The sequence below is a fragment of the Lycorma delicatula genome, chromosome 5 (genome assembly GCF_047948215.1).
Source record: "Lycorma delicatula isolate Av1 chromosome 5, ASM4794821v1, whole genome shotgun sequence".
NCBI classification, from domain to species: Eukaryota; Metazoa; Arthropoda; class Insecta; order Hemiptera; family Fulgoridae; genus Lycorma; species Lycorma delicatula.
The window spans coordinates 1,651,504-1,679,473 of record NC_134459.1 but is presented as its reverse complement, the minus strand read 5'-3'; the positions used below and the strand labels follow the sequence as shown (position 1 = coordinate 1,679,473).

The following is a 27,970-nucleotide window of genomic DNA, read 5'->3' as shown; positions in this document are numbered from 1 at the left end:
GTCTAAAGATTGATAATATCTAATCTCAAAATAATGGAAAAGTAATCTAAAGTAATGGAAAAGGTGCTTTAAATTTTAAGAGCTAGAAAATTAACAAACATAATTTATCTGGTATTTAATTATCAAGTGGAAGCACATTATGGTATGGAGCACACCATTCCTAAATGTTTAAGGTTGGTAACATCAGTTTATGCACTGGCCAACTGAGGCTCTATGTATTGCTCATTATAAGATTAAATGTTTGGAAGGTAATTGTAATGCCTTCTTGTCTTTAGTTTTCTTTAATATAATCATTTAATTGGTCGCTTTATTTCTGGCCATAGTATAGTCCATCCGAATGGACTATATATATAACATCCTGTTCACAGAATCCAGACTAAAATTGACACATTTCCAGTATTTTAAATTTGATAAATATTATGATTTATATAGAATAACAAACCACAGTAAGCTTCAGTGTGAGTTTTTGTAGACAAAAGTCAATGAAAAGCATTATTGAGTAATAAAAACCTCTTGTCATAGAAGCTACCTTGATTTTTTGTGTTAATATTGAAATATATTTCACTATGGTGAATATGTGCCATTCTATTATTCTGATTGTTATTTTTCAGAGGTATGGTAGTGATGTATACATGTTTTAACTGTCATAATGTATGCCAGAACTGTTGCCTTAATTCTTATGATGTGCAAAGAATGTTTGTACAGCAAGAATCACTTATTAGTTTCTCTTCTGATAAGTATTTTTGACACTGTATGCAGTTTTTTTATGCTGTAACCTTTCTGTACTTGTTTCATAAAGTCCTAATCCTGCTGCTGGACGTTGTTCTTGAAGTTCTGGAGAAGTTCATGATGTTAAATGGATATTGTCTATAATATTTGGAAATTTTATCTGTAACAATGATTGTCTTTCATTAAGTTTTGTTTGGATGCTTAAAAAATTAACATTACTTCTTCATGCTTTAAATTGAAAACACAATTTGCTATGTTTTACATGTTCTTAACATCTTTATCAGAAAAATACAAAAAACACACTAAAGTGTAATATTTTTAGGCATGGTAAATGAAAAGTTATCATGGATGTTAACTACCTCTGGCAATAAATGGTTGACCGATAGTATTAGCCATCCAAACTAAGTAACACTAAGTATAATTAGAGTAAAGGAAATATCTTAAATTTACTACAACTAGCTATAAAGAGAAGACAGTCCATGACCAGTTATTTAAAATACAAAAGTAAAATTTCTGGCAAAGAGATTGTAATTAAACAAAATCAGATAATTTATAAAAACTATTCTAAATAGTTTTACAGATGTAAAGATAAAATATAGAGAATTCATTTCAAGCTTACAATAAAATAGTTATAGTCATATATTTAAAAATCTTAGCTGGAAATAGTACTGGCTACATTTTAACACACACATTTAAGTGTGTGCCTTTTTGACTGAGAATTTAGCTAAAATATGTATGAAGTAATGAGTAATAATTTAATCAAATTAAGTTTTAGATTAGAGGCAGGTTTTTTTAGCACTATGCTCATTCAGTCTAAAAGTTTTTTGTACGCTGCTAATTCTGTAGTTTCTTTGTTTGCGTATGAGATGATGTAAGCATTTGGCTGTATACAAACTAGTGAATTCAGAAAATTCACTATGCTAAAAAATATGAAATTACTAAGTCAGAACTTGTGATTTTCAGAACTTAAGAGAATGCAAAAACTATCTGAAACCTAGAATGTATTCATATACAAATGGATAAATGTTCTACTGTCTTGGATTGTCATCTAATTACTTGATTAGATGACAATCTATCTGTATTCTCTAAAGAACCCAGATTTGCTGGTTTTGCTTCCTTGTTCTGAGTTTTTCCTTATCATGAAATTGTTTCAATTTAAACAACTACTCTTGATGACACTATAATTATTTTACCCTTTACTGCAGTCTACCCTGTTAATTTTTTTGTGCTCTCACTTTCTATCCCTAATGAAACAAAATTTTCATTTCATGGATTTTTTTCTCCCATCTGTGATGAGTTTGGCTTTTTTCAGGTGGTTCAATTTTCTTTATTATTTTCTCAGACGAACTAGGATCATTGGTATTTTTTTTGAAGAAGCTTTTCCTCTTTACTGGTAAGGACTGGTGCTTTGAACAACGAAATTCTTGAGCAGATTGCCCTTCTTATACTAAGAAGTGGAGAGATATATTGTTATTGACTAATGTCACAATTTCACATTTCATACAAGCTGGTAGTACTATCTTGTACCTGGAAAGCTCCCACAGAGCAGTAGCACAAATCAGTCACATTCATGGTTTACTGCCTGTTAGTCCTGAATGACTGATTAGTTTGAAAAAAATATGGTCCTTGGTAAAGCAAACACACAGTCTTGTCAGAGTCAAAACCTTTCAAATTAGAAAGGAACTCACTTGCAATCTTCAGATGATACCATTGCTAGAAAATTAAAGAAATATTTTTTTATTCAATAGTTAAAGCATACTTGAAAATGAAAAATCTTATTCATTTTCAGTACAGTTTTGAAATTAATTTTTAAAGAACGAAATTTCAAAAGTTGAATTTGTTTAGTATTTGTCACGACCGATATCGTGCTATTTGATTTTGGCATGTTAACAGTTGTAAACACAGCTGTCAGGTCTTATAACGGTTTGTCAGTTATAAATATTTATGAACTAAATATTTGACGGTTGTTGAGTTAAAACTGTTATCATAATTTGAGTTCATAAACTAACTCGGTAAATTAAAAAAAAATTAACATATAATATTTTATTTTATTCAGTATAAAATAATATTTCAATGGTCCAAAACGTTTGTTGGATATATTAAATAAAGTGAAATAATGAATGAAATAGAAATTTTAATCAAGAGAGAATGAATATCCATCAATAAATATTGTACGACGTTTTTAGTGTGAAAACTTACGTTAATGGCTGTAGTTAATGAACGTACGGTGTAAGTTGGTATGCTGTGTGTTAACCGTTGAACTTCGGTAGTTTATCGTTTTGGATGTTCTGTGAGTTGTTAGTGTGAAACTTTTTACCATGATAGGTGACGTTATTAATATAGAAATTAATTTATCTGATATTTTGACTCGTACATCTTGTGCAGTGTTGGTTTGTGAACTAATTAAATATTTAATCTACCAAAGAGAACAAATACCGTATACGTATGAACGTTTAAAATATTTGATAACTAAGAGAAAAGAATTGATGTCAAAGGTAAGTAATTTATATTTTCAGACATCTTTGTTGTTTTCTGTATATAATAATGTATCTGATTAATGCTGTAAGGTGTGATTTTGTTAGATGGAATTAATTTTAGTTTCACTGATTTTATAATCCATCATTTTTATCTTTGTTGCTTGTAAGATGTGAACAAATGTGTAGAGGGGACCAAAGGACTATTCTGATTCTGGTTTCTAAGATTTTTAACCTATATTATCTGTTAGTGAAGTTTAAATCAACCTGCTTAGTGGATAGTTGTCCATTCGATTGTTATCAATTCTATGATACAAGGGCCCAGGCAAGTCCAGTTTTTTGTTACTGTTGAAGAAAACCAATAATTCGCTTTAAAATTATAACAATTAATTCCGCCCTTACCCCTTAGTTTTTTTATCTCTGTAAGGCAAACCATCTTAGGTGTAGAACAAACTATCAGAGAATATAACAAAACTATTCTTTTGTGTGGTGTTGCTATTTTTACCGACTTTTCGAATGAAAGAACAGTATTACTTTTGGTCGTACGGTGGGTTTGGGGGTGAAAATGAATTTTCTTTACCTTTTGCGGTATAAGGAGTACGAAAATACCATTTACTTAAATTGTGGTTTCCTTATATATTTATAGACCCATTTGTAAAATTTTGTGGCTCTAAATCTACAAAACTACTAGATCAAGTTCATTGAATTTGGATATGCTGTAGTAGCATATCTGAAGTTATGCATTTGAAAATTTGATGAAGATGGTTTTAGTTGTTGTTGAGTTATGATCAATTTAGGATTGAAAAAATTTGAGCAGAGCAAGTTAGAAGCATGTTTCGTTATGATGCTGCAAGTTGGAACGTTGACATTTCTTTATCTGCTTATTAGTTTCTTTATCTGTTGTTAGCATTATAGTTTGGCATATTTAGGTAGCATTACCTGGTCTAGTGATGAACGTGTCTTCCCTAATCAGCTGATTTGGAAGTCGAGAGTTTCAGCATTCAAGTCCTAGTAAAGTCAGTTGTTTTTACACGGATTTGAATACTAGATCATGGATACTGCTGTTCTTTGGTGGTCGGGTTTCAATTAACCACACCTCAGGAACGGTTGAACTGAGACTGTACAAGATTATACTTCGTTTACACTCGTACATATTATCCTCATTCATCCTCTGAAGTATTATCTGAAAGGTAATTCCCAGAGGCTAAACAGGAAAAAGAAAGAGGTAGAATTACCTTCTTTGAGGAGTCATGATGTCTGGTATGTGTATGAGCAGGGAAGAACAAAATAATGAAAAGTCTGTCTTCTTGCTCAGAACCGAGCAGGAATTTTTTTTATTTATGATGGCTATTACAGACCGATATCATTTAGAATTAACCGTCCCTTCTTTTGACTAGAATCGATAGCGTTCATGCTCGAGTCGGATACGACAAGAGAAAGTACCACCTTTATTATGATACCGTGTTTATTTATCTTATTTCCAAATCTCCTGTAAAAGGTGATTTAATTGAAAGCATCTGCTTCATTCTGATCCATCTTCTGACATTGTAGGGCGTTAGTCATTAAGGTTATGGTTAACTAGGTGGAAATAAATAGGAGACAATTGATAATTGTAAGAAAAATTTGTGCGTATAGATTTTATTTTTCTCATATCATGAAATATCATATTCTCTGCTATAGACAGTAGATATAATGGAAGGTTAAATATATCCTGATGTATTAAGGAATTTAATTTTGCTAAAAACTGAATGCCGTAGTTCTCTAAGGATTGAAAAGTAGCTGTACATGAAATTTCATCAGTATTACAGGATTGTTGGCTAAATGAATTGAATTTTTGTACCTTAAAGTCAATACAGGTAAGATTTTCTAAATCTGAAAAAATTACCTTAACAGAAGTCGACAAATTATTCATTCATCTTTCTTAAACATTTTTAATTCTTTACTTTTATTATTACTATTTTCCACCTTATTCAGTTATTCTAAGAGAATTTATTCTTATTTCACCTCTTAGTAATCACGTTTCAGATTTTGCTTGGCTCCTGGCCACATAGGAATTCAGGTAATGAACAAGCCGAGATAATGTATCTGCTTTCGTACCAAAAAATGTCATACCCAAAAATCTCATCCGGTGAATGATAAGACCGGTTATTATTACCTGAAAAACAAAACAGCAATATATTGCTACTCCTTCAACTTTCACAGTTTAACAAAATTCTAAAGAAAATCTACAAATATTATAAATAAGGGGTTTAAATACAGTACATAAAAATAACATGACCTTATTTGTATAAGCAGATACATTCAAGTATGTAGATCCATATCAATTCAACCGATTTAATTTGCAAGAGTTGCTTTAAAGTTTGTACTATACTCAGAGATTTGTAAACAGGTATTCGTTAATTTTTTTAGATGTTCAGTTTTTTTTTGAGCGGTCATTTTGTATCGGTGCATCAGCCTATTTTTCATTTTAGAGAGGTTTATGTTAAACACTAACTTCTTGTTTTTTTAAATATATTCAATTCAAACAAAAACCACTTTAAAGAGCATAAAAATGCAATATTTTCTATACAGTGTATATTTTGGATTACTTAACTGTAAATAAACAAAAAAAAATCGATAAATATTAATCCTTTGATATTGAAAACCTTCACTTTTAAAATAAAAAATTTAAAGATAGAACTAAGACTCGCCTCATAATATACTACTTCCCTAGAAAGTTTCAGGTCTAGAGTTACATCCTTTTTTTGATAGGTCTTCAAATATTATTTTTATAAAAATGGGTATTTTTAATCTGAAATATCTCAGAATTTTCAGGAAACATTCTTACATTGGGTTGTAATAAGTGTTTAAAATTTCATCACCGAGACTTTATTAGTTTTTTAGTTATAAATTTTTAAATATAGCTAAAATTACAAGAAGCGCTATTAAATGGGGATACTACATTGCTTGTACTAAAAATGTAAAAAAAAAATACATTATTTTTATTTATATATTGTTATACTTTTGCTTTTAATCTTAACAAAAGAAAAGTTACAGTGTTTTGTATATTATCATTTCATAGCTGTTCTTAAGAAATAGTCATAAAAAGTCGACTAATTTTTGTACGCAGTTTTCACGTATGTTGAAACTACGACCTGTTACAGTTGTGAATTCTGTGGCGTAAGTTTCCGTAGTACATTTTGCTTTTTTTGTAAATGTTTAAGAAATATTTCTCTTAAACCCCTTCTTATAGGCTTTTTGTGAATACTTAGAGGCACCAAATATACATCTATACTTAATTTTATGATAGTTACAAGTATTTTCTAGTTCATTTGATAGTTGAAGTTCCAATAATAATTGTTCCTGCTCCTTTTAATGACTTAATTTCAATATTTCCTTAGAAAAAGATATATGGTGTAACTCACCGGTGTGGTATCCCGTTCAACAAATGATCAGCTCATCGCTATTTTTGATTTTGATGATTTGGTATATGGTACCTACTCGCTCACCTTGTAATGTGCAAAAAATTAGTTTTTATATGTTTAAAAAAGTTTTTTCTCGAGTAATAGGTTATTTTTTTTTACTCGCCGATAGGTAAACCAGCCATTTTCATCACTTTTTTTATGAGCTGTAGCATTCTTATTTTGTATCGCCACGATGCGGGACTACACACCGTATCCGAGGTGGTAGTAGTGCAGGCACGCAAACTATTCGGGAGAGCGGCCGTGTCCGAACACGGCCATCGCCGGGACATCTGACGAGAGGACCCTACTCCACAGGGTATAAGAAAACGGCCTCATGCCGTATTAGACAAACCACCGTGAAGAGGTGGTGCGGGAGTCAAAAAATGACAAACCGGGCTTAGGAGCCTCTATATCGCGTAACCTATAAATGGAAATCGCGCGAAAATTCCGGCCGCGAAAGTGACAGTTTCCAAAATTAAATTTTGTTAAAACTATAAAAACCTAGACAACATCCCACGCCTTTCCACGAAGAGACCGCATTTTAATTCGGTCAGCATATGCGACTCCCTCCAAGAAAGAAAGGGGCGCGTTGCTCCCTCCAAATAACTAGGCCCCGGTAGGCGTATTCCTGCTGGCCCGTAAGTAGTGTATACATAGGGGTACGGTGTCAGTTTTGCCCTCCGCTTCCGAGGGGAGCGCTAGTGTCGCGTCCGCCATGTTGGTTTTCCCTTTTTCCCTGTGGGAATTTCCCTTTTCCCCTGAGCGGGATGTTTGAAATTCTGCAGGGTTGCCAACTTTGGTAATATGTGTTCGCTTTGAATATTATTTATAATAATTAATTCAAAGGTTGGTACAGCTGTTGTTTACCGGTCGGTTTGAATTAAATAAATAATATTTAAAGTGAAAAAAAAACCAGGTCGGCTAGGGATCATACCGAGTCATGGCGGGAAGCGACTGACTGACGCCTTAAACCAATCGGCTACAGCGGCCGCCACATTAGCGGCTACTCTTCGTTTTTCGTACGCGAGAAAAATGTTTACAGCGAGTACGTTGTTTTTGCGATGCGACGTATTGAGATCTTTTAACACCGACGCGGACAACTTCATATTCGACGATTGATTTAATTTGAACTTGATTTAATTTGAATTTGATTTATTTTGAAGCTTTATCGCCGCATTCAAATTCGCAATAATACTTTGTCCACACGCGAAATCATCGTTGAAAATTATCTTCACGGTTAAGTTATCATCGTTTTTGTCGAAATCGTGTTCAAATAAATCGACAATGTATGCAAAACTGTGTTTTAACTTAAAACAGATAGGCGTCAGACGTTGGTTACCGAGACGTACGCGTCTTCTTCACTAACCGGAATCATGATGATGATGTTTACACCTCGAGCGCTTCTCAAAGAATAAACTAATTCGGAATGGAATGCAAAGTTGGCGGGAGTTTATTACTCCCTACTTTTCGCAGAACCTGGACAGAGTCCCTTGCTGCTGGATGATTCTAATCGGGCTTGGTTTTTTAAAAAGGTTATTTTATATCTCGGATCTAATTTTTCAAGTTTTGTATTATTATTTTAGTGAATTTAAGACGGATTTTATTGCATTCCAATCCGTTGTTGAACTAGCGTTATCGAACCCATTTCATGGGCCGACCGCGGAAGGCTAGGCTTATAAAGCCTGTCCTCCCGACGTAATTCCCCTTCAGACCGTCCACTGAAGTCCTTTCGGTGCTAACTCTTAATAGGCTAGCAGGAATACGCCACAACGGGGCATTAGCTATAAGGAAAGAGCAATGCGTCCCCTTTTCCGGAGGAGTCGCAATTGCTGGGTTATTTTATCTTTCTTGTAAGTATTGAAAAGGAGAGGTTGTGTAGAAGCTCTTCATCCGCTTCTGGTATGGCTGCCCTTCAGGACGCATCTCTGCTGGGCTCTGTTCCGGACTCCAGTCCGTGATGTTGAGACGAGTGGCTGGTCTTCCTTCTTCTTCATCTTCTCCCTCTTCTTCTTCCGAAGACCTCTTCGTTCTTCTTTGGCCCGCACTTTCCAAGAATTGGTAGTAACCGAAGTTACATACCATTATCCTTGGCATTCCCGAAGCCCCGAAGGGCTGAACGGGGGAAAGTGCAGGTTTCTTCGTTCTTCTGTGCTGTCAGTGGCTGCTGGGCTCGTTCCTTCTTTCTTCTTTCTTGAAAGGAAAGGAAGGTAATAGGGAACTTACAATGGTGATACCTATTCGCGATCGCGATTTTGGGGCGGCGATTTTCTTAAAAGAAGTAATTAGAAATTATTCACTCCACGTAATTATTAACCTTCAGACACACGTGTGTCTGAGAAGGGGTTGGGGTGGCCGCAGTGAAGAAACCATTTGTTTTTGTGGTGGCTGTTGGTATCTGCAACAAAAGAAGCAGAACACACACACGAAAAAAAAAAAAAAAATAATTTTTACTTTTCTTTGGACTGGCAGGATGAGAGGACGGAAAGGCCGTTTTCCAAGACGGCACGACGAGTCGTTCCACATCCACGTTTCTCCCGTTTCTGAAACAAGAGAAACACAACAAAACACACGCGGAAAAAATTTAAAAATTTTGACCGCGTTTTTGTTTTTATGCGCGACTTACCGTATTTGACGTCTTCAGACTATACTCGCGGAAATTAAGCACTCGCGACCCCGGAAACGCCTCTAACGCGCTATTCCGTTTATGGCTCATGCGATATGGAGGCCCCTAAGCCTGGTTTGTCGATTCTCGGCTACCGCACCGCACCATCACGGTGGTTCGTCCAGTACGGCGTGAGGCCGCTTCCTTACAACTGTCGGGGTTGGGTCCTCTCGGCAGATGTCCCGAAGATGACTGTGTTCGGACACAGCCGCTCTCCCGAACAGTCTGCGCGCCTGCGCCACCCCCACCTCGGACACGGATTGAAATCTCTCATCAGAACGGAGAGTGGCGTTCCTGACGAACCACGGAGCTCCAAAGATCGTCCGCAACGCGATGTTTTGGACGGCCTCGATCTTCTTTTGAAGCGAGGAGCTCAACACTGCCCCCCATGCCGGGTAAGCATATGTTAGAATCGGCAGTACGTACAGCCGAAAAATGAGAAGCTTAGTTGCCAGTGGGTACGGGCTGGCACTGTTCAGCACTGGGTATAGCGAGGCTCTGGCGGTCTTAGCCCTCCGGGTCGCATAATTTACATGTTCGCCGAAGGTAAGCCGCCTGTCCAACACCACCCCCAGGTACTTAACTGTTTTCTCAAAAGGGATTTTCTCCCCTGAGATTTCCAGCTCTCTGGTCGGTTTTCGTGTCTTGCATGTGAACATCACGGCCACCGATTTTTCACCGTTGACCCTGATTCTCCACATGCCGAGCCACGGTTCCACTAAGTCCAGCTGCCTTTGGAGCCTCCGGACCGCGTAATCCACATTTGCGGATTCGTAGAAATATGCCGTGTCGTCTGCGTAAAGGACCGTATTGACCCCTTCCGACAGCGGCATATCGTTCACGTACAAAGTGTACAAGAACGGGGAAAGTACTGCTCCTTGGGGAACCCCAGCGGCTATTTCTCTGGTAGAGGAAAAAATACTATCAGAATCACATATTTTCCTTCCTGAGACAAAAAAATTCTTTTTTGTTCCCCACTGTCTGCATGCAGTTTTATATGAAACAGAAAAAGAGTATTTTTATGGAATCAATACTCTATGGAATGTTTGCAGTCTCTATCCTTGTGAGGATATTGGAATCCTAATAAAGGAAGAAAATTATTTATACTGTGTCTGCAGGAGACACCTTCATCCATAGGATGATTTGTCCTTTCGTGGATACAGCTGCAAAAGATGTGTCTACAGAACTGAGGGCAGAGGACATGAAAGAGTGGGTGTTTTTCCCATATTTCGCTAGCGACAAACATCCCTGCAGTCTCGATGAAGATATGGCGCCAATCAAAATGAATATTTGCAACTTATGCCTTTCTCAAAATTCCGATATCAATGAGGATGATCTGTCCAATCTGTTTTCCCAGATTCCTTTACCCTGCCTAATAATTGGAGTTCTCAGTGCCCATCACTATTCATGTTTTTCCTGAGGCACCATACTTGATTAACTGAGGCAGAAAATAGATTTCTATTTATTGAACGATGGATCATATAAATTATGTCATCATCAGATACATTTTCTTGCATCAATCTATGGTTGTGTTCAGCAATCTTGCTCCCATGTCTTTCCTGGTATGTTTGGAAGCGATTAAAGACTGGTTATCTCAGTCTGTAGTAGTGGTTTGCTTATGAGCCACACAGATTGGTAGTTCAGAAAACGGACTGGATTGGATGTAAGGATTTCTTTGGCCAATATGACAAGAATGGTAGTGCGATCCACCAACTTGCCAAATTTACACACCTTATTCTCAATAGCGGAAAATGAATTCATCCCTTTAATATCTGGAAAAACAAGGTGTGTATCTGGAAAAACACCTGGTTCCTTGGTAGTATGAAAACTGTAGGTGTGCATTAAGGCATCATCACAGGGCTTTCAATTAGGCCTTGTCATAATGCCTACAACTGAATTGCTCTGCGCCTGTTACAGTGTTTCAGTGTTTACTGCAGTCGAGTGTTTCAGTGTTCTAAACAGAAATCTAGACATAGGCTTAACTATGTCGATACCATTTCTCAAACAAATCCATTGTCGGTTGTTTGGAGAAAAATACAGGCAATGTGTGGATCACGACAATCTTCATAGTTGTTTGGACTTGAAAACAACAGCATCCTTGTCTCTGTGCCAATTGATATGATGAACAATTTGTAAACTCATGTCGTAAGTGTTACTTTGTTTGCCGTAGTCAAAAGTACTACAACAAACTGTTTGCGAAAACCCATTATGTGTTCTTTATTTGTAGATGATTTTTCAGTTTACATAGCATCTAGAACTTTAGGTATTGCTTAGAGGTTGCTACAAAACACAATAACATGTTTAGAATCATGGTTAAAATGATTGGATTCACGTTTTCTTTGGAGAAATGAAATACATTGCTTTTCATGCTTGAGGGAACATGTTGATCCTCAACTGTTTCTTCATGGTGAACAAGTTGAAGCATGATCTCAGGTTAGATTTTTAGGAATGTGGTTTAACCATTGACTAATGTGGGTAACATTTAACCCTTTGTGGGCGGTGATGTTTTGTGGCTTGGGTGGAAGACATTTTCAAAAAAAAAAGTTAATGCAAAAATATTTAAAGTAACTTAAAACATGCATTCATGCTTAAAAACAACATACTTGTGTATTTGCTGAATTCTCCAACTAATCTGGTTAAGGAACACTTTTCAATTATCTCGCGAGAAAGTTTACGTGAAAATGGCATAAGTCTCACTGAGCACACTAGAATTTGCAAACTATAGTTGATGATTTTGGTTATATTTTACATTGAGTTCTTTTCATGTAAAAAAACACTGAATAATAATAGTAACATTGATGGTAATAGCAATTTTGAAAAAAGTTGTGGACCTAGGGAGGGAATAATATGGTTTTATTATTATTATAATATAAATATTTTTATTCATTTCCTTCTGAATTTTTGTCTCAAAAATTTTGTTTGAATTCAAATGAAACAAGCTGAACGTGAAGGTTTGGAAGGAACAGTTTATAACAAATTACTTTAAAAAGAGGGAAAAACACGAAAAAATAATGCACGTGTCTTGTTACGCACGATCATTGAACTCATCTGATAACGGAAGTAAAATGGTTCCCAATCACATTGTATCAGGAATTCCCACCTCAAAATGATTGAAAGAACATCTCATGCCATCTCTTGGAATTTATATGTAACTACATGAAGACAAATAGCCGGTCACATTCAGAGACTCATATGTGGTTTCCGCCCTCCAGCGTAAGTACAGGTAGCCCATATATGAGTATTCACCCGTGAAGGGTTAAAGGAGCTGAAGGTAAAATGTTTAGAAACATGCTGAGAGTTTTGTCTAATACTTGTTGGGGTTGCTGATCGAAAATTCATGTTACGCTTCTACCAGTCTCTGATCCATTCCTGCTTAGACTATGGATTGCTTATTCATCCACACAGGCTAATGCTCTTAAAGATGCTCGATGCATCCATTATTCATTTATTCGTCTCTCAACAGGTGCATTTTGCTCAAGCTCCATGGTAAGTCTTCTAGTCGACAGTGGTGACCATCTCTTTGGAATAGATGAAACCAAATGATATGCTCCTATGCAGCTCGTGTTAAAGCACAACCAAATCATTCTACCTTTGATTTAGTACTTTCTAACCAGCTTGTTAATCGATATGAGAAATGGCCAAGACCTACTGCTAGATATTAAGAAAAGGACATGAATCCAGTTATCTGGTTTGGTCTGGTTATCTGGTCTGGATGCTACAGTTTATACAAACGGCTGTAGATACAATATAATTCTGTTGGTTGTGTCTTAGTCGTTGATAATGGAATATACATCTTTGTCCTCCACAGCATCGCCAGTTTTTTAATTGCAGAAATGTATGCTATTTATAAGGCCTTAAATATACTTAGCCCGATATTCCGATATGTACTTGTCTGTTCAGATAACATGAGTGCCTTGCAGGCGATTAGTGACACGTTCTCCAGACACCCTATTGTCTGTGATTTACAGTGTGTTATCTCTAAAATGATGTGGCTAACACAACTGTGAGCTTCTGCTGGATCCGTAGTCAGGCAATGAGCGGGCTGATTGTGTGGCAAAAGAGGCCAGTCAAATAAAAAAGTGATTATTGTTATTATTTAGCATTTGGACTTTCTTCCTTTTTCTTTTCTTCATCCTGTGTTTAGCCTCCAGTAATTACCTTTCAGATAATATTTCAGAGGATGATTGTATGAGTGTAAATGAAGTCTTGTACAGTCTCAGTTCGACCATTCCTGAGATGTGCGGTTAATTGAAACCCAACCACCAAAGAACACCGGTACCCACGATCTAGTATTCAAATCCGTGTAAAAATAACTGACTTTACTAGGTCTTGAACGCTGGAAATCTCGACTTCCAGTTCAGCTGATTTGTGAAGACGTGTTCACCATTAGACCAACACAGTGGGCTTTATTATTTGGACTGTGTGCAAGATTAATTTCTGTATTGTGTGTGTTGTGGTATTATTGTATTTTATATATTGTTAACCTTGTTGAAGATATTCTGTAAATATAATGTGGTAACTTTTTTTTCTTTGCGAATACCCTAACAATGTCTGACAAAATACTAAGATTTTATTATAGACAATAAATGAAAATTAAATTAAAAGTTTTGTTATTAATTTATCTTTTGTAAATGTTTGTAATTTTAGTGGACATTGTAACAATATGAAATTATAATATGTTTTATATATAAACTATTTGTACAAAATTTAAATTGATTTTAAATTAGCGTAAAAAAATTGAAATGGTTATTACTATTAAAAGAGTGTTTTCAAATTATATTTGGTAAAAGTGTATTCCCATAACATAAATTACATATAATATAAATTGATTTGAATTTATTTAGAAATGTGTGCACTTTCTCATACTAGAGGTGAGCTTTTATGGTAAGTTAATCGTCAAACAAAAAACAGAAGTTATTAATTAAGATTTAGGAGTATATATTTTTTACTGGTGCTAGATTTGATAATAGTGTAAAATATGTAAAAATAGAAAAAGATAATTTTACTAAATAGACATTTTTTTTTTTTGTCTTCAGTCATTTGACTGGTTGGATGCAGCTCTCCAAGAATCCCTATCTAGTGCTAGTCGTTTCATTTCAGTATACCCTCTACATCCTACATCCCTAACAATTTGTTTTACATATTCCAAACGTGTCCTGCCTACACAATTTTTTCCATCTACCTGTCCTTCCAATATCAGGTACACGTATCGTGAACTGGACTATTGTAAAATCTCTTCATGGCAGGCAAAAACTCAAAAGAACAATCATCAGCTTAAGGAGTGTTGTGAACAGCTTCTGAAATGTTACAGTGACAAGCAAGATGACTTCCTTTTCATAATTTTTTTTTTTTTTTGTTTTCAGTCATTTGACTGGTTTGATGCAGCTCTCCAAGATTCCCTATCTAGTGCTAGTAGTTTCATTTCAGTATACCCTCTACATCCTACATCCCCAACAATTTGTTTTACATACTCCAAACGTGGCCTGCCTACACAATTTTTCCCTTCTACCTGTCCTTCCAATATTAAAGCGACTATTCCAGGATGCCTTAATATGTGGCCTATAAGTCTGTCTCTTCTTTTAACTATATTTTTCCAAATGCTTCTTTCTTCATCTATTTGCCGCAATACATCTTCATTTGTCACTTTATCCACCCGTCTGATTTTTAAATTATATTTCTTACTGAAGGCTCGTTTAGCTTGTGCTATTCGGCATTTTATATCGCTCCTGCTTCGTCCATCTTTAGTAATTTTACTTCCCAAATAACAAAATTCTTCTACCTCCATAATCTTTTCTCCTCCTATTTTTATATTCAGTGGTCCATCTTTGTTATTTCTAATATATTTCATTACTTTTGTTTTGTTCTTGTTTATTTTCATGCGATAGTTCTTGCGTAGGACTTCATCTATGCCGTTCATTGTTTCTTCTAAATCCTTTTTACTCTCGGCTAGAATTACTATATCATCAGCAAATCGTAGCATCTTTATCTTTTCACCTTGTACTGTTACTCCGAATCTAAATTGTTCTTTAACATCATTAACTGCTAGTTCCATGTAAAGATTAAAAAGTAACGGAGATAGGGAACATCCTTGTCGGACTCCCTTTCTTATTACAGCTTCTTTCTTATGTTCTTCAATTTTTATTGTTGCTGTTTGGTTCCTGTACATGTTAGCAATTGTTCTTCTATCTCTGTATTTGAACCCCAATTTTTTTAAAATGCTGAACATTTTATTCCAGTCTACGTTATCGAAAGCCTTTTCTAGGTCTATAAACGCCAAGTATGTTGGTTTGTTTTTCTTTAATCTTCCTTCTACTATTAATCTGAGGCCTAAAATTGCTTCCCTTGTCCCTATACTGTTCCTGAAACCAAATCGGTCTTCTCCTAACACTTCCTCCACTCACCTCGCAATTCTTCTGTATAGAATTCTAGTTAAGATTTTTGATGCGTGTCTAGTTAAACTAATTGTTCTGTATTCTTCACATTTATCTGCCCCTGCTTTCTTTGGTATCATTACTATAACACTTTTTTTGAAGTCTGACGGAAATTCCCCTTTTTCATAAATATTACACACCAGTTTGTATAATCTATCAATCGCTTCCTCACCTGCACTGCGCAGTAATTCTACAGGTATTCCGTCTATTCCAGGAGCCTTTCTGCCATTTAAATCGTTTAATGCTCTCTTAAATTCAGATCTCAGTATTGTTGCTCCCATTTCATCCTCCTCAACTTCCTCTTCTTCCTCTATAACACCATTTTCTAATTCATTTCCTCCGTATAACTCTTCAATATATTCCACCCATCTATCGACTTTACCTTTCGTATTATATATTGGTGTACCATCTTTGTTTAACACATTATTAGATTTTAATTTATGTACCCCAAAATTTTCCTTAACTTTCCTGTATGCTCCGTCTATTTTACCAATGTTCATTTCTCTTTCCACTTCTGAACACTTTTCTTTAATCCACTCTTCTTTCGCCAGTTTGCACTTCCTGTTTATAGCATTTCTTAATTTCCGATAGTTCCTTTTACTTTCTTCATCACTAGCATTCTTATATTTTCTACGTTCATCCATCAGCTGCAATATATCGTCTGAAACCCAAGGTTTTCTACCGGTTCTCTTTATTCCGCCTAAGTTTGCTTCTGCTGATTTAAGAATTTCCTTTTTAACATTCTCCCATTCTTCTTCTACATTTTCTACCTTATCTTTTTTATTCAGACCTCTTGCGATGTCCTCCTCAAAAATCTTCTTTACCTCCTCTTCCTCAAGCTTCTCTAAATTCCACCGATTCATCTGACACCTTTTCTTCAGGTTTTTAAACCCCAATCTACATTTCATTATCACCAAATTATGGTCGCTATCAATGTCTGCTCCAGGGTAAGTTTTGCAGTCAGCGAGTTGATTTCTAAATCTTTGCTTAACCATGATATAATCTATCTGATACCTTCCAGTATCGCCTGGCTTTTTCCAAGTGTATATTCTTCTATTATGATTTTTAAATTGGGTGTTGGCAATTACTAAATTATACTTCGTGCAAAATTCTATAAGTCGGTCCCCTCTTTCATTCCTTTTGCCCAGCCCGTATTCACCCACTATATTTCCTTCCTTGCCTTTTCCAATGCTTGCATTCCAATCTCCAACTATTATTAAATTTTCATCTCCTTTTACGTGTTTAATTGCTTCATCAATCTCTTCGTATACTCACTCTACCTCATCATCATCATGGGCGCTTGTAGGCATATAGACGTTAACAATCGTTGTCGGTTTAGGTTTTGATTTTATCCTTATTACAATGATTCTATCGCTATGCGTTTTGAAATACTCCACTCTCCTCCCTATCTTCTTGTTCATCTACGAAACCTACTCCTGCCTGCCCATTATTTGATGCTGAGTTAATTACTCTAAAATCACCTGACCAAAAGTCGCCTTCCTCTTCCCACCGAACCTCACTAATTCCTACTATATCCACATTTGTCCTACCCATTTCCCTTTTTAAATTTTCTAGCCTACCAACCTTTTTCAAGCTTCTTTTCATAATAGTGACTGGAAACAAAATTTGAGTGCACCATTACAACCAGAAGAAAAATGGCAGAGCATGAAATACTAACTCTGGTTTACTGCAATAAAAAAAAAAATACCTGGAAGCCGGGTCGATTGTTAATTCTGTATCGTACATAGAGGATGTTAAAACACCTTAGGGGAGATGTATTAAGTTTGAAAATTCATGGAACTGATATTTATGCAACATGTTAATGCTCGCAAACATCATTGCTGCTGTAATACGATAATATTTCACATGCAACATCTGAGACTTCTGAATCTGAAATTTGAATCTATTCCACACCCTCCATACGTCAGATTTGGTGCAACCGATGAGAAGCACCAAAAGGAAGTGGATCAATTAATTAAAAATTACTTACATCACATATAGAGGTGGTTAAAACATCTTAGGAGATGTGTGTTGTAGTTTAACAATCCATGGAGCATTTGCAGCTGCTGAGGCTTTTGTGAAATTGAAATTTGAACCGTTCCACACTCTCCATTCTCATCAGATTTGATGCTGTATAATTTTCTCTTCGTTTTGCAATTAGAGTGTTTATTTAATCACAGGTGATGAATTAAAAGGACACATTGAATTCACAGCTTAAGGAGAAACTGTCAGTATTCTTCATTGATGGATTGAGAAAACTGGTTCACTGGGGGAAACGTGTAGCTATAAATGGTGACTACATGGAAAAATAAACATAAGTTTATATAGCAAATATAGCAAACTTTTTTGCCGTATTTGTGAGTTACGAGGGACTGTGCATTATCCCTCTTAATAGCATTAAAAATTAAATCTCATAAATGTTAATAATGAAGAAAAACTGAGTTCATTTTTAATAATTTTATAGAGTGATCGTTTGGACAATTTATTATCCAAATTTAAAATTGATGTACCAAGCTCATTAGGACTAAGTTAAAGAAAAGATCAATTCTGTGGTTGTATTTTTAAAATAAATAATATTTTTTGTTGTAGCCACCTAATGAAAATGAAGAACACATTTCACTGCATTCAAGGATAGCAGCAGAACGCTACTATACAAAAGCAGCAGAAGTTTATGAAAATTTAGATTGTGCTTTTAAGGTTAATAAATTATGATATATTAATATAACTACATTAAATATTGCTATTAATTACATATTACTAATTAACTAATTCCCGAAGTGTTACCAAAATTTGTCAAGAGTTGCTTGGTGCACGTGGAGATTAACCGTTCATTGTTTTGCCAGATTTGCACTTATTTTTTTTGCTACAGAAAATTTTGTACTTTAAAAAAATCTTTTTTTGTTGGGATTACATTTTTATCCTTGACCGATAAAAATATTATTATTACATTTTAACAAACTATATAGCATACTGTTGATTTCATGTTACAACAGCATCCATTTATTACTCATACACAACAGACCTGCTTTTTACTTCTAGGAATATGATTAGATAAATTTGTAGAAATGTAAATTACATTTAACTTTTGAAGCGATGTCAGAATGTGACAGCCATACACATGTAACGTGCTTCAATGAAGTATTTACCATGGAAGTCCATGTAATCAATTACTTTTGACAGAGTTCACCAACAAAATTACGATAGATTACACATGAAAATTGGTAGAGCTTATACATTTACGCAGTAAGTTTCACAGCTGTTTTACATGTTTATCTACATTCAGACTACAAGCCCTACACTCAAGTTTTGTATTCCGAGGTAAAATGAGCTCATAAACATAAGCTCAACATATACATTATATAAATATTTGAATATGTACATATTCAGATATTGGTTTCATGCAGTTCTTATAAAATTCATGTTAACAATCTAAGGAAAAAAGGATGAAAAGTATTGTAAGACTAGAGGAGAAGAGTAATGTCTTTTATCCGGATACTTTATCGTCTTACAAAAACCAAATATCAAGATTAAGTTTATTTATTTTAAATTAGTACTGCATATACTTTCTTATAAAACTGAACCGTAATGTTATTTTCCTGGCTGAGATAGTGGCACATTATTAATAGTGTTAATGTGAAAAGCAGGAATAATTTTGACACTATGCTGCTGCTATGTAGGCTATGGCACAGACTGTTATAGTATAACAGTTATCAGTTTGATAGTTAATGCTACACAAGTCTACAACTGTGAAATACTCCAACTCATATTTAGCAAACAAAATTATTTACTTAAGGTAAAAATTATTACTTATATATATTATCTATTTTAATAACGATTGAAAGTTTTCAATTTTTTTTAAAGCTAGTTTTTTCTTCATTAATATTATTGTAGTGGTTTAATGCAATTTATTACAATTAATGCTAGATGTTTCACTTAGAATAATATTTCATTGTTGGAAAAGAAGCTGCTTGTTTTTTTCATGTTTATGATAGTATTTAATAATACAAGTAGAATGAATTAAAACGCTATTAAATCTTGTGTGAATAATTATAATTTTGCGTTCAAGTATTGGTACTGTATGTTGTACTTCAAAATCTGTTACATTTCAATCTTTACTAGTTGTGATTTTTATTCCCTAGAATAGAATCCTATTAATTGCATCTAAAACGTAATGTCTGACTTAAGACAAATTTTCTAAATTAGTTTTATATGAAAGTTTGAGACCTTCTATATTTTTTAATGTTTTATAGTGAAATAGGAAAACTAAAAAAATACCATTAACTAATTAAGACAACTAAAAAAAGCTCATAACTCAATTGACTGTTACAATTTTGACACATAATTCAAACACAATTTTTGAATTTTAACTAAATATCCCAGCATTTATCCCCAAGTAAAAAATTAATAAATTACCTTGTATTGTTTAATCAATTTTCATATCTATATTTAAACATTTTTATTCATTTTTAACTTTATCCAGTTAACAGCATTCAATGATATTTTTATTTGTTACTATAGAATATTGAATTAGAATTGAAAGAATCATCGAATGTTGATGAAATTGTACTGATGTTTGGAGCAACTCCTTCACATGCACAAAATATCTTTAGAATACAGATTCCATTATTTGAAGTTCAACATAAAGAGGAAAACCATCCGACAAGAAAACATCTTCCATGTCTTTTTCAGTAAGTAATTTTTTAATTTACGATTTTGTTGTAATGGCTGGTTTGAATTATCGCGATTAAATAATAAATTGCTAATTGTAAACCAGGTTAACATTGTAGCAGGAATAGATGAGTACTTTAACCTTGAGTCATGTCAAATTAATCTAGTACAGTTTTGGTTAGGTCAGTCTGGAGACGGTAAATAAACATAATTTAAATCCATTTGACTACTTTGTCACCAGGAATCGGCTATACCAGTTTTTAAAATTGAATTGAGAATCTACTTGAAATTGAATATATCTGTAACTCAAGAGTTAGTCGACTAATTTCTTGCTATGTATTCTTGGACGTGAAACAAAAAGTCTAAAATCTTTAAAGATTTTAAAATATATGAATGATTTTAGATATTAGTCTAGGTGAAAGACACTGTTTGGACATTAGAAAATTTTATAAAAAAAAACAATTATGCAAGTATTGTAGTTTTACATCATCCTATCATGTTATGAGGAAAGAGAAGTGTGGGTAAAATAATGAAAATGCTCTTTAGTTGGGATAAGAAATGGGAAATCCTAACAGACTCATTAATTCTTCTTACTTCAGAGTTAGTCTTTTTAAGAAAAGAATACAAAAATTTCCTTCATTAACAATCCTAAAAGGGGTTGATCTCTTTTTTAATTTAACTCTTTTAAATTTAAATTAAAAAGAGATTTTGCGACAAAAAGAGAGGTGCAATTGAAACATGGTAGCTACTTTCTCTTGGATATATAACAAAGGGATTATTTTTCTGCTTGCTCCAAACATGTTAAGGTATGCTAAAGACAGGCATCTTAAGGATTTTTTAAAGCTAGCAGTCTCATCTCCATTTAGTATTCAATTTCAGAATACTGAAATTTCTAAGTAAAATTTAGTTTAATAATAATCACATTTTCATTTATTCGTTAAGGAATTTCCCTTAAAACCAACCATATGAGGGTTAAAAGGAATTAAAGTTGTATTTCCTACTGTTCATCTACCTTCTGCAACTGCTTTAATGGAAGCTTGAATTTCATTGCAGATGGTGATTTATCATTGTAGAAAACATTTTTGATTTTTCCTTTAAACCAACCTAAAAGGAGTGGAGCTAGATTAAGATTGGATTTTGTATTTCCTGTATTTTATGCAATCCAGTTATAATGAAAGCTAGAATTTGCCTCTGAAAATAACTCATACAATATCTGAAAAAAAATTGGGTGTCCTATTTTAGCATAACTAGATTAAGGAACTTATTAAAGTTAATGAGTAAAGTTACAGGCCTGCTTTCTTCTTATGAAGAAAACAGGAACCCTTTTTAATGACTTTAGTGAATGCTGGAAAGTTTAAAGCAGTCATTGACAAATTCTGAATATTATTTTCTTACAGAAAGACAACAAGTGACTAAAATTGTATAAAAGTTAGTAGCATGTATGGTATGTATAGAAAATATTTAATTATGAATAAGGTACCCATCATACAACCAGTAAAATAAGCATAACCCACCGGGTTGGTCTAGTGGTGAACGCGTCTTCCCAAATCTTTCAAATGATTTGAAAGACGAGAGTTCCAGCGTTCAAGTCCTAGTAAAGCCAGTTATATTTACATGGATTTGAATACTAGATTGTGGATACCGGTGTTCTTTGGTGATTGGGTTTCAATTAACCACACATCTCAGGAGTGGTCGAACTGAGAATGTACAAAGACTACACTTCATTTACACTCATACATATCATCCTCATTCATCCTCTGAAGAATTATCTAAACGGTAGTTACCGGAGGTTAAACAGGGGGAAAAAAAAAGAAAAGTAAAATAAGCATATTTGCTAATTTTGTCTTGAACTCAACAGTTACAAGAAACAAATGTGAAACCCACACACAACAACATAAATGATGGCCAAATGAATTGGAAATATGTTGGGAAGTACAAGGGTAAATCAAATATAAACGGGATTTTTGTTCCCGAGTGTCTATGGTGGGTTCATTAGGAGTGGGAAGAGCCAGCCATTCCACACTCCCAACCAATTTGTCAGTAACGCTCACAATGTCTGAGTAGCAGGTGCACCTCTGCACTGTGCAACGCATAATTATAAAATTTCTTGCTCGAGAAGGAGTTCAAGCGACGGAAATTTTCTGGAAATTGACTGCACAGTTTGGGGACCAAAGAGTGTCAAGGACTCATGTGTTTGCCCGGCATAAAGAGTTCAAGGAAGAACAAGAATGAGTGGAAAATCAGGAACACGATTGCCATCCTTGGACCAGCACTACAGACGAAAATATTCGCACGGTTTGAGACATTCTTGAAGACGATCGATGGGTGAGAGTATCCGAAATTGCAGAGCAGGTCAAAGTAAGGTTATGGGAGCTGTTAAGCAGTCATCACAAACAACCTACAGATCCATAAAGTGTGTGCCAGACGGGTCCATCACCTTTTCACCGCAGATCAGAAGTTGAGAGAAATTTCGTGGTCTGTCGGAGGTTTACAGCAACCAAGAAGGTGATGCATTTTTGAATTGGATCGTCACCTGTGATGAAATGTAAGTCCACCACTACACTCCTAGATGCTATGATAAAAAACCTTCCATCTTGCTGGGAAAAATATATTTCTAAAACAGGAAGCTATGTAGAAAAATAAATTATATTTGCCTTTTATTTTTCAATAATTAAATTAAAAAAAAAATTAAATACCATTTATATTTGATGGAGTAGTTGAGGAAAGAGGAGGCAGCCCAGTGGAAGCCAAGACTTCACTGTCAGCCGGCAAGGTTCTTTCAACCGTTTTTTTTGACCGACGATGGATTTTACTCATTGTTTTTTGCATGAGCAACGCACAATCAATGCTGCTTACTACTGCGAGCTGTTGAATGAGGTGAAGGCTGCATATCATCGCAAAAGATGAGACCAACCGATTCAAGAGGAGGATTTTCATTTGTTTGGGCCACTTAAAGACGCACTAGGAGGACAACAATTTGAAGATGACGAGGGCATGGAGGGATTCATGTATAATTGGCTCCTGACGCAACCACCTTCATCCTAGATGCTATGATAAAAAACCTTCCATCTTGCTGGGAAAAATATATTTCTAAAACAGGAAGCTATGTAGAAAAATAAATTATATTTGCCTTTTATTTTTCAATAATTAAATTAAAAAAAAAATTAAATACCATTTATATTTGATTTACCCTCGTAAATCAGCATGCAGTCTTAGAAAAACGTGAAATAGAATGAACATGATTAATAATATTTATCAAACTGCTCTATAAATATATTTTCTAAGAATTAAACATGTATCCCCTTTCCACCTTTCTTTCTTTCTTTTTCCTGTTTAGCCTCCGGTAACTACCTTTTTAGATAATTCTTCAGAGGATGAATGAGGATGATATGTACGAGTATAAATGAAGTGTAGTCTTGTACATTCTCAGTTCGACCGTTCCTGAGATGTGTGGTTAATTGAAACCCAACCACCAAAGAACACCGGTATCCACAATCTAGTATTCAAATCCGTGTAAAAATTATTGGCTTTACTAGGACTTGAACGCTGTAACTCTCGACTTCCAAATCAGCAGATTTGGGAAGACGTGTTAACCACTAGACCAACCCGGAGGGTTATCCCCTCTCCACCTGAAAGGCAATTATACAACCTACCTACATACATGTTGATATCTGATTGCCTGTAAATGTAATATATACTGTTATACATCCCGTTCTAACCAACTCTGGGCATTGTTCTTTTCCTCAGGAAAAACTTGTTCCCATTAGCACTATATCATATTTTATCCATTAGATTGTCCCTGCCAACCAGAACCCACATTTCCAAAAATCAATTTATGAAAATCTACTTTGTTTAGAGCTCACTTGCAATTTTTTCCTGACTGTGGTTCTTCTTTCATATTATTAAATCTGAGCTGCATTTCATTTACAGACCTATATCTTGTGTATTGAATCTATAGATCAGTTGAATCATTTGTTCCTGGTTGATTCTCTTCGCTGATTAAACTGCAAAATTGTTTTTATTCTTTTGCTTGATATTTAATGTTTACCTCATCAAAATATTGTATTAGCAGTGCATAAGGGTGTTGACTGTAATTGTCAGTCAGCACATCTAAATAATAATTCTTCAAGTTGTCGAGTAATATTTATTCATAATCTTTTTATTTCCTATTTTGGTTTCATTTTAAATATTTTTTTCCAATTTTTCTTGCTACGCTGGTGTGCTACACTTTATCCTATCATTTTATATTTGTGAATAATAATGATATATGTATAGCCTGAAAAAGTATACTTTATTTCTGAGTGCCTATCTATCAATAGATAAAAATTTCATACAATGTTGTTGATCAAGATAGCTAATATAATTATGAAAATACTTTTCAAAAAGTATTTCGATATTAAATATTTAATTTCAATTTGTACTTCTTTTGGTACATTCTGCTGAGGGAAATTGTGAGAATACATTCCTTTCTGGATCTCTGTACCAACTGGATGATCTGTGAGGAATGGTCTGTAGTGGCTGGTTTTCTTTGCGCCCTTACGATGTGTAGGTCTGCAGAGGGAGTTTGATCAAGGTACTTGGTCATGGTAGGATCCGGGTGGCTAGGGTTCTGGCTTGGGCATTGGATTGGTTGGAGGTAGACATCGTGCCACAGTTATATTGGTATTATTTGTGATTCGATTTGGGGTTCCCGCTGGTGGCGGTGGCTGCGCTGCCGGGGTATGGTAGCATGTGCGACCGGGGTTGTGGCTTCCCTCCTTTGGTGGCGATCCTGATCGTAACTTGGTAATGCCGTGCGAGACACCATGATGGACTGAGTGGGGGTGCAGGGTTTGCCCCCGGTTCCTGCATGGACTGGAATGAGGTTGCGTTCCCCTTGTTAGGTGACCTAAACTGATCGACTTATTTGGGTGTAGGTCTGAATTTCTATGCCACGTAAAACATAATTTTGACTGGTATGAGTTTAGCATTGGTTTAACTTTAAACTCATTCGTTTTCTGAGACATTCAGTCACAAATGGTGTTGTCAAATCTGTATTAGGCGTGGGGTTTGTGCTTTCGCAGTTTCGGTTAGTTAGTTTAAGGGAATCATGTTAGGTTGGATGTGAAAATGTATGTTTGAGGCCTACATGAAGGTGATATGTATTTGATATGTATTTACTGATGCAAATGTCTGCTGAGGCATTTACATTGGTGGCATCCTGATCGAGGCCTGGCTGATGACTGTGAGATGTAGTTAGAGGGTCTAAAGACAACCTCTGGTAAAGCCAGCCCTTCAGGGCTTGGAACAGAGGGGGTGGTGTGGCGATCGGTAACATCACAAGGTGGGTGTCTTCCGCCTACGGGGTTGGGTTGAGATAAATTGTAAAAGATGTCAATTAATTTGGTTGTTATTATGAAACTATTAGCTAGAGTTAAAATGATTTTTGTGCTATTTTTGTTTGCTTATATCTAATTGTTATATTTTCTTTACAGGGCTTTAATATCATCAGAAGAATTAAATAAACTGTTCAGCAAAAAACTTAGCCCGACAAATACATTTATACTTTTAAAAGTAAAAGAGGGTTCAGATATAATTAGCGATAAGTTTCATCAAAAAGACAGCTACAGAATACCTGTTAGAATTTCTCATATTAAATTTATATTAAAACATGAAAAATTACCAAAACATTGTGGATGTGATAGTGATAATGTAGCTATTTTTTGTGACACACCTTCTAGACATTTCAATGTATCTAACAATGTAATCTATTCAAAGCCTTGTGAAATAAATAAAATGGTTGTGCCATCAAATTCTGCAGAGAATAATGCTTGTGAAAAAAATGATGTAGATTACTGCTTTTTTCAGTTTACAAACTCGATTAAAGGTTTTAAAGATTGTAAAATTGATGGCGTGTCAGTTGTTAATTTATGGCTTAAACATACAACACCTTTATAACATTAGTACTTAAAAATAATTTATCATCATAAGAATATGATTTTATTTATTAAGAAAGAAAAGGAAAAGAAAAAATTACTTATTATTCTTTTATTAAGTAACATGGTAACATGTCATACAATTAATTGTAGAAGAGGCATTCAGGTTTAGTTTTGTTATAATTCCTTAGGTAATATACAGTAAAGGATAAATCTTTAAAAAAATATTTTTTGAAGTATAAGAAGTAAAAACTGTTGACAGAAGTGTTTGATTTTGTTACTACTAAAGCAATATAGTTTTTTTTTTGCTGTAAAAGAAAAGAAATTTTAAGAAATTTTGATAACTGCTATAGTAATAAATCCTAAAGCTTTTTCTCCTGAATGCCAGTACTAGCTAACTTTTGCTTAGATATTTTTCATAGGATTACCTGTTGTTTAAATGAAAAAAAAAATTGTGTAGAATAAACATTATTTTTAATTAATAACATTTTGTGAAAAGTATATTATGCTTTTTTGTGTAAATGTATTGTGAAAAATTATAATATATTTGAATTTAAAAAAATATTTTTGTCTGATTTCTTAGCACATAATTATAAAAGAAAATTTCTACTTTAAAATGCCACTTTTTAATTCCCTCTTATGCTATATATACACACACACACACACACACACACACACAGATACAGTTTACATAATAATACATATATATACTATTATATAAAAAGGAAGGGGTTTTTTGTTTGGGATAAAGAAAAAAAGCTACGCGATCAATCACAACCAAATTTTTACCCATGTTTCTTGGCATAACTGAGAAGATTTATATATATATATATTTCATCTCGAAAAAACATGTTAAAAAGGTAATGCTTCACTGTCTCCATATGTCGTATGTTGACTCTTGACTAGGTGATGGATATGTTGTGTTCAGGCAACAACTTTTTACATAGTATATTGTCTCTCCGCTAAGTGGTGGACAGGTTGTGCCAAATTTAATCTACTTGATCATGAGAGCATAAGCTGCCGATAATTGTTAATTATTGAATATCAGACAAATTTAATTAATTTCTTTGATATACATATAGTGGTTCGGTTAATGCAGTTGTATTCGATTTCTCAGGTAATATGATATATTGGTTATGTGATTGACACGATAAATATTGGGTTATTTCAGGTTATTTATCTATATTGACAGTATTTGTTAAGCGATAAATAATTATTATTTATCGCTTATTATTTTATTATTATTATAATTTTTTTAATTAAATAAGTAAATTAAAATAATCTATGCTTAGAAATTAAATTAAATCTGTAAATTAATCAACGACTGCTTTTAGTGGAGAGACTCATGGAGGAGCCATGTGCAATAGCTCTCACGCTAAATAAAGAATCCTTTTTTTAATGCTAAATATTAATTAATAATCCCTTTCTTTTATTAATAAAATTAATAAATAATAATAGTAGGTAAGTAAAAATACAAATATAAAAATAATCTATACTTAGAAATTAAGTAATCTGTAAATTAATTGACAGCGAACTGCTTCTGGCAGGAGAGAGCATATAGTAAAGCTTTGCTTTTAGCATGGAGGGAGCTGTGTGCAGCTGCCCAGTGCACCACCCTTGGTCTGCTCTGTGCCAATAGCAGCTATGA

General features: G+C 34.3%; 1 protein-coding gene across 2 annotated transcripts; it reads left to right on the top strand.

The window, feature by feature from the left end:
* Nucleotides 1–26,886, top strand: LOC142324636 (MAD2L1-binding protein). Of its 2 annotated transcripts, none has more exons than XM_075365490.1 (4): nt 1–173; nt 18,329–18,436; nt 20,258–20,427; nt 25,882–26,886. In XM_075365490.1, the coding sequence occupies exons 1-4, from the start codon at nt 165–167 to the stop codon at nt 26,342–26,344; spliced, it is 750 nt and encodes a 249-aa protein (XP_075221605.1). In that variant the 5' UTR covers nt 1–164; the 3' UTR covers nt 26,345–26,886. The 2 variants fall into 2 exon arrangements, with proteins under 2 accessions (XP_075221605.1, XP_075221604.1); XM_075365489.1 differs by lacking the exon at nt 1–173 and adding an exon at nt 2,959–3,224.
* Nucleotides 26,887–27,970: the final 1,084 nt, after the last annotated feature.

Bases quoted from the DNA above. Each gene is read 5' to 3' on its own strand.
- LOC142324636 (XM_075365489.1), top strand. From the start codon at position 3,048: ATGATAGGTGACGTTATTAATATAGAAATTAATTTATCTGATATTTTG. The intron at 3,225-18,328 runs GTAAGTAATTTA...TTTTTGTTGTAG, and splicing joins GAAAAGAATTGATGTCAAAG to CCACCTAATGAAAATGAAGA. The intron at 20,428-25,881 runs GTAAGTAATTTT...TTTTCTTTACAG, and splicing joins CATCTTCCATGTCTTTTTCA to GGCTTTAATATCATCAGAAG.